Raw genomic sequence first — 7,282 nt, 5'->3', positions numbered from 1 at the left:
TGGTTGCATTTGATTTTATTTAACGATAAAGCAGAGCAAGTAAAAATGCATGCAAGTGAATACATAAAAGTATCTTTTTTACTTCTACTTCACAGCAACGTGCTAATTTGCATTTGTATCTCACATAAAAACCAAATAAAATACATTAAAGTTGGACATTTACAAAAGCTGAAAAACTTCAAGGCGCGTTATCATTTTTGCAAGACACTGCACACTTGAAAGCTGAACTAACAGCATCTTTTCAAACAAACACTGACCTGGTTTATTTCTTTTAATGCCGGAAATAAGCATCAATTTTGACAGTCTATTGTCTTAGACATAGGAGATTTTGTCTTAGAAGAAGAACAAGGCCAATCAGAGAAAAAGTACAGATTAAAGACAAGAAAGTCCTCTACGGTATGGCCATTTACGAGGTCTAATCTTCTTCTTTACAATTAGAGAGACGTGTGTTTATGCTGACATTAATAGGCCACAAGGTTTGAACCCCACAAGGTCCCTGGCACAACAAAGGAACTTTGAAGGAGTTATGTGGGGTCCAAAGCAAAAAAAAAAAAAAAAGCGTTGGCAGGGAGGAAAAAAAAACTCAACCAAAGGAAGACTCTCATTTGGAAGATTTTAACATACAAGCTAAATAATAAATTTCAGCTTTTGATACAGCTAATCCTGCCTGCAAAGAAGTCTTTGATGTTAATTGAAACCACTGGACAGCAATCTGCTTTATAGTACTGACAAATAACAGCTTCCTAGGGCTATGTATTAGAGGTTAGCGAGCAGAGGAGCCACATACTTGCTCCATATGGCCGTTCAATATAAATAAAAATCACAAAACAAGCGTGTCTCCAGAGAGACAGAGAACAATGCTGAGGACAGTCCCTGGTATTTGCTGTGGTGTTTGAGAAAGGCTGTTGAAAATTCCTCGCATTACCTTTGCAGGAGATCCTGCAGGACAATGCTTTGAGCGCATTTAGAGGACTGTTTGCTTCCTCTCTTTGACAGTGTAACTATAATTTGATAAAACTGTGGTTTCAAAAAAAAAAAGGTGGCTGAATTGAAACCTTTGCATCGGAAAGATATTGTTTCGGGAAATACAATAGTTTAAAACTCAGAGTGGAGATGATTGCTGGGCTCTGGTTGTAATACACGCACAACAAAATGGTCTCTGTCTTCCTGGGACAGATTACTTTCCAACTCCGAGTTTATTTTATTATTCTTTTTTTTTTTCTTTTTCTTCCAGAGACTTTTTATACGCTCATTATATCACGAAAGGGAAGCCTTGTTAAAGGGTCATCCAGGGCTGATGCAATGCGCATTAACAGAAAACATGTCTCCATCCTTAGCACCGACACATTGGCCAGATCCATTCGTGGGACTTTTTGATGATAGAAGAAGTTCAAAGCGGCTCCTCCTCCCCTCGCTCGCTCCAAACGAAACCACATCACAGTGCGTACAGGGGTGACCTCGTCTGATGCCAGACCCGGCAGGTCCGACATGAGAGGAGAGGTGCCTGCTTCAGAGCCTGATTCACTGTTCGACAAACGACAGGCGCTGTTGAAGAAGGTAATTGGCTTGTCTTACTGTAAAGAGTCTGCACGTTATGATTGCTCACAGAGCCTCAAAGAGCGTCGAACAAAAAAAGGAAAGAAGTTTCTCCTCCTCAGCGTGTTCCCCGTCACGATGAGTGACAGTGAGAACATGTGAATGTGAGTTGGACTGTGGGAACAAACTGCAACAGAGTAGGTGAACCGAAGGCAGGGACAAGGGGTTTTACCATCACCACCACAAGGAAGTAGGATTTTAAATGTCGCGATGTGGCTAAATGAGGTGAAAAATGAAAACACACACAATTAATGAAACCCCCTAAACCTTTTTTTTTTTCATGGATTATGGAAAATAATAACCCATCCATCCATCCATCCATCCATCCATCCATCCATCCATCCATTTTCTGACCTGTTTAATCCCTCATGGGGTCGCGGGGGTTTCTGGTGCCTAAGTGCTTTTAAATTTTCTTATATAAATAAATATATTAAAAGTGCGGCCCATTTATATTCAGCCCCCTCTGCTCTGATAGCCCAAAATAAGATTGAGCGAAACTAATTGTGTGACATGACAACTAAATGCTGTTTATCTGGAGAAGTTTAACGTAGGGTCAGAATGTGAGACATTGTCCTAAAGATGAGTATCTCAGGAAGAGCTGTTTAATCCATTAACCAAAAAGGGAATGAATATAGTACAACTACATCCCCACAAAGACATGACTTTCCATCTTAAAGATTCTCTCACCTAAACTGTGCATCTCTGCAGCTCCTCCAGAGTCACCGTGGGCTTCTGGCTGCTTCTCTAGTTGACGTTCAGGCGAACTCAACGTCAACTAGAGAAGCAGCCAGAAGCCTACGGTGACTCTGGAGGAGCTGCAGAGATGCACAGTTCAGGTGAGAGAATCTTTTGAAAGAGGGAGCGTGGGATTGTGTGGGATCTCTCCAGGTACTCTGGTTCTTCCTATAGTCCAAAAACATGACGGTTAATTGCTTACTCTAAATTGCCTTTAGATATGAGTGTCTGTGAGCGCAGTAGTTGCTTGTGTCTCTCCATGTTTCTCTGTGATAGACTTATTTGCATTATTCATGTTGATAAGGAGCTTATATTCTTGTTAACTTTAGGTGTACTGCATTATGAAAATGCGTTTTGTTGGCTCGAAGCATGTGGTCAGAATAAAACACACTGGACCTGCTGGAGATATACACGCATGTTGCAGGCGATAAGACAAGAAATTGCTTTAAAGTCCCATAATAGGGAAATTAAGATGTGATAGTGACAGAGTAACACTCAATAAATACTCATGAAACAACAAGCTAAAATAATCTAAAGTTAGTTCTAAAGCAACAGAGGTTGAGTTTAAGCAGAGCCAAAAATAAAGGTTCAATAAATACCAGAGTAAACATTGTAAAGTTACTGATGTTGTGGCATAGTCAGGTAAAAAAGATGAAACGTTCAAGTTAAAGAGGGGGAAAAAATCCAACCTATGTACAGAATTTGAGATAGTATGTAATATGCATGATAGTACAGCAACATCTCGAAGTAGCTAAGGCGTGTGCAAGTGTACCTTAGTATCTGGATGCATGGAGTGGGAGACACTATCCATCAATGAAGTTTTTTTTTCTTACAATCCTTTGTCTCCCACCACCTGTACTGGGTCCAGGGGGCATCCCAAGATGGAGCGGGACCTCCTAATGAGTTTATCCTACTGCTTCATCTCAGCTACAGATAGCCGCTGCTCCAACAAACCATACCATAGAAGATGACGCACCAAAGAGTCACAGAAGGTCTTCAAGAGCACTTCTTGCGCTCCAAAAGATCTCAGTCTCCTCAGCAGGTGCTGAGCCCCGGCTAAAACCTACTGGCTCCTTAACGGGTTAATTACTCTGCCACAGAGACAGTGAGGAGCATGATTCTGTAATGATGAAATGGGAATATAAGTTACAGCAGGAGTCACAACAGATGTGGACCGAGCGTTAGGTAGGGTCTGCCACATTATGTTCACTCAAAAAGCAGCAGATCTTTCAAAGTAAGCCAAAATTATTTATGCTAACCATAAATATGACTGGCAATAGGAATATGTGAATCGTAGCTAGACACATGAAAGGAACACATGCTGCGCAATGACAAATGATGGTTGGATTTAGGCAGATTCTGACATAATAAAGATTATAAAAAGAAATTATTTACTATACTAGATTCTTCCCTATTTTTCCATGCATATGGATCTAGTTTTCATAAAACTCAGTCAAAGGATATTTTTCAAACGCGCTCTCCCCTCGGAGGACTAGGACAGATGGGAGGAAATGTAGGTTATAAATAGAAATCAAAAGAACCGTCATCCTTTAATAACCAAGGATGCCAGACACACTCACATCTTTCATAGTGGGTGAGCTTTTAAGCACTTTGCAAGACAGGTAAACGGAACATGTGTGTTAAATCACTTTGGTGTGCTCACTTGGGTCAGCTCTACCATAAAAGAAAAGATATTACAAAGGGAACTAATGAAGACACTGATCAAAGTATGTAATGGTAATATGGAACAGGTGTTTCAGACCCCTGCAATCCACCCCTGCGCCGCCCTCCCACAGCCAACACCAGACCATCCGTGAAACCCGAATGCATTTCACATGTGCTTTGATAGGAACAATGGACAAAACATATTTCAGTACTGTTCGACCCAGGTTACAAGCAGTCTGGCTCAGCTCTTGGGAGGGCATTTGCAGGTGATAGACAAAGGCAGCCACGCTGCTGCTGTGTGTTTACGGCGCGCTTTCACGATCTGCGGTGAGTTGAAAAGAACCGACTTAGCTGAAGCCCACACCGACAGAGAAGCAGGCACCTGGATTTGAGATGCATGCAAGAGTTGAAAGAAGGTTGGCAAGACTTAAGCTGGAGGCCGTTCAAAGCACGATTGCTATTTTTACACATGGCTTAAGATGAAAGTAGCACCGCTTTTGATTTTAAAAGTGAGGAACATATGGGGTGTTCATGTTAAATATTTATTTTAGAACCGCTTTAGTGAAATATAATAATAATAATAATAATAATAATAATAATAATAAGTTTGGATTATACGCCTTTTGTTGGAAAAGTAGCAATATAAACATATAAAATGTAAGATTACCCTAAAATAAATGAATAAAATATTAAGAGACAGTAGCAACTACAACGTGCAGGGAGATTTAGGGATTAATGCTTTCCAAACGGAGGAAATATGTGTTCATGCTGATAAAGCAAAATAAATTAATTAAAGTGTAAAATAAATAAATAGCCCAGTCTCCTTTTTTTCTTTTCATCTTTTGATATTTTTTTTCAACAATAAACAATTTACTTTTCTAAACGGGTCTGTAAACTGTTATGTGTCAAGTTTTTAATCGCTCCTGTACTTTTGCCGCATCTGCGCAGAGGGTTCTGACGCTGCTTCCGCTTGCGCGCGCTCCTTCCTTTTCGGGATTTGTAGTTCTCCCAGCCGCGCTTTTAGAACCCCTGTTAAGAAATGTGCACCAGAACACGCTTTGCGCCGCGGCTCGTGGCTAATTGCCCCGCAAGTAAACAAAAGCAGCCTCTCTCACGGGTGAACAGCGTGTCAGACTGAAAAATGTCGAAAGGGGCTTTTTTTCGTGCACTACAACAACCAACATCGCCCCTAATGAAAGCGAGGCAGTGTAAACACAACTCCAGGAACATGAAAAGATCGGGTGACAGTGAGGGAGAGAAGAGAAGAAAGGTATTGATAGCGTTTTTCTCCGTTCGGTCTGGCATATTTCTAAGCCCAGTCGCTGGTCTAATGTCTAACGCTCCGTATTTGGCGCAGTTGGCTGCATTCTGGAAGCTAGAAAGCTGCGAATGTCAGCGCATACCTCACCTTGCTTGTTTCCTTTATTGTGTTTTTCCATTTTCCCCCTCTCAGTCTGCCACAATGAAGAATTACAGTCACTTTGGAAGGGCGGTTTTATCAAGCAGAGGCACTACTGATGTGCAGCTTTGGGTAGCAGGAGGTCTGGGCTACACTCAGTATTAATTAGAAATACGACATGATACGAATTAAAACAAAAGAAACACTCATATATATATATATATATATATATATATATATATATATATATATATATATATATATATATATATATATATATATATATATATCATATTACAAATAACGTTATGATTTTGCTGTGGTATGATTGGGTTACACACTGCAAAAAACACGACTAAAAATAAGTAAAGTTTTCTTGAAATGAGTGTATTTGTCCTTGACTTGAGTAGCAAGTTTACATGATCTGCCAATGCATTAAGATTTTTGCACTTAAAATAGGAGCAACTCATCTCTATCATCTTATTTCAAGTGTAGTTTACCTTATTTTAGGTGTAAAAATACTCATTCCATTGGTATATCATCTTATTTACCTGCTCAAATTAAGGACAAATACACTAATTTCAAGAAAATTTTACTTATTTTTAATTCAGTTTTTGCGGTGCAGCAACTATGCAACTCAGTGCAACAGTTTAAACAAATGGGGAAGTTGGTCATCAGAATATATGGGATTTTGGTTGGCTTCCAAGTCAGCAGTTTCCAGCTTTAGTGCTAATGCCTTGGCTTTTAAACTGCAGTGTGGTAGTATAGGAGAAGCCAGTTAATTCTCTAAAATAAAATATCTGATAAAATAGAACCTTTCCTGCTATATAGCATCCATCCATCCATCCATTTTCCAAACCGCTTTATCCCTCATGGGGTCGCGGGGCTATATAGCATATTATCTCAATATTCAAAAGAGTTGTATGGTCAAACTATTTCCTCTATAAGGGCATTCAAAACACTTTATTTTTAAAATATAATAATATTCTGTGTTTAGGTAAAAGAAAAAGAGAAGACATCTGCAGTCAGTGGCGGTTCTACACCACATTTAGCACGTGGGCCAGGGTGGGGCCAGTGTTTTTTCATGGGGGCACAGAATAAAAGATTTTGGGAAAAAAATGAATAAACAGGTTTATTATTTTAAGTGAACCAAAGAGCCAATCGTTGCTCTGGAACTACATGGTTTAATAACTTGGGTGGACATGCTACAGTTGTATCCTAACACAAAAGGTTTAATGAAAAACATATACTTAATATATATGTATATGTAAAACAATCACTTAATGTTATTTAAATGTATTGTGATTTTAATTTGTAGACCAAAGAAAAATATCTATTAAAAATACACTTTGTTTATTGTGCAGAATATTATAGAGTAAAGGTAGAGGAAGGGAAAAGTGTTGTGGCCTTCTACACTGCACTGCATCGTGGGCTTTACCCGGCCAGCCAGAGAAAACTGGTGCGGTGACTTGATCCTTTCTCTGGCGTCCCTTTATAAGAACTTAAAAGTGTTTACCTTGATACCGGTAAGTAGCAGTACCCCAATCAAGACTAGAATAATGCTCTTTTGGACCGTTGCACTCATACCATTGCCTCTTATTGGGTGTCTGTCTGTTTCTCTCCCTGTCCTCCAACTTGTTGACTCTCTGCTGAGGCACACGTGTTTGGATCATGTTAGACAGCAGTGAAACTATGTAAGACGTGGTTCCTCCTGTTTATGAAAGCAGCCGTGGCGGCCAGATGAGCGGCTCAGAGCGGGAACTCGTTCCAGCTGGTCCTCCAGGCAGTCGGGCGGCACAGACCTAATGGCTTAGCTTCCTTTCTCTTTAGATAAATAAAAGATTGCACGAGAGCCAATGTAATTGCAAAATGACTTTATCGCTGTAA

At 39.9% G+C, this 7,282-nt stretch overlaps 1 protein-coding gene across 1 annotated transcript in view; it reads left to right on the top strand.

The window, feature by feature from the left end:
* The first annotated feature begins 5,014 nt into the window (after nt 1-5,014).
* The window catches only part of fto (FTO alpha-ketoglutarate dependent dioxygenase), a 172,364-nt gene continuing 170,096 nt past the window's right edge, over nt 5,015-7,282 (top strand). The window contains exon 1 of the mRNA XM_012881966.3: nt 5,015-5,266. Coding sequence (XP_012737420.2) covers nt 5,138-5,266 — 129 coding nt within the window. The 5' untranslated portion in view covers nt 5,015-5,137. The remainder of the gene's footprint in view (nt 5,267-7,282) is intronic.

The sequence above is a fragment of the Fundulus heteroclitus genome, chromosome 4, assembly GCF_011125445.2.
Source record: "Fundulus heteroclitus isolate FHET01 chromosome 4, MU-UCD_Fhet_4.1, whole genome shotgun sequence".
Taxonomy (NCBI): Eukaryota; Metazoa; Chordata; class Actinopteri; order Cyprinodontiformes; family Fundulidae; genus Fundulus; species Fundulus heteroclitus.
The sequence above is the reverse complement of the archived record's forward strand: the minus strand, read 5'-3'. Positions and strand labels throughout refer to the sequence as shown.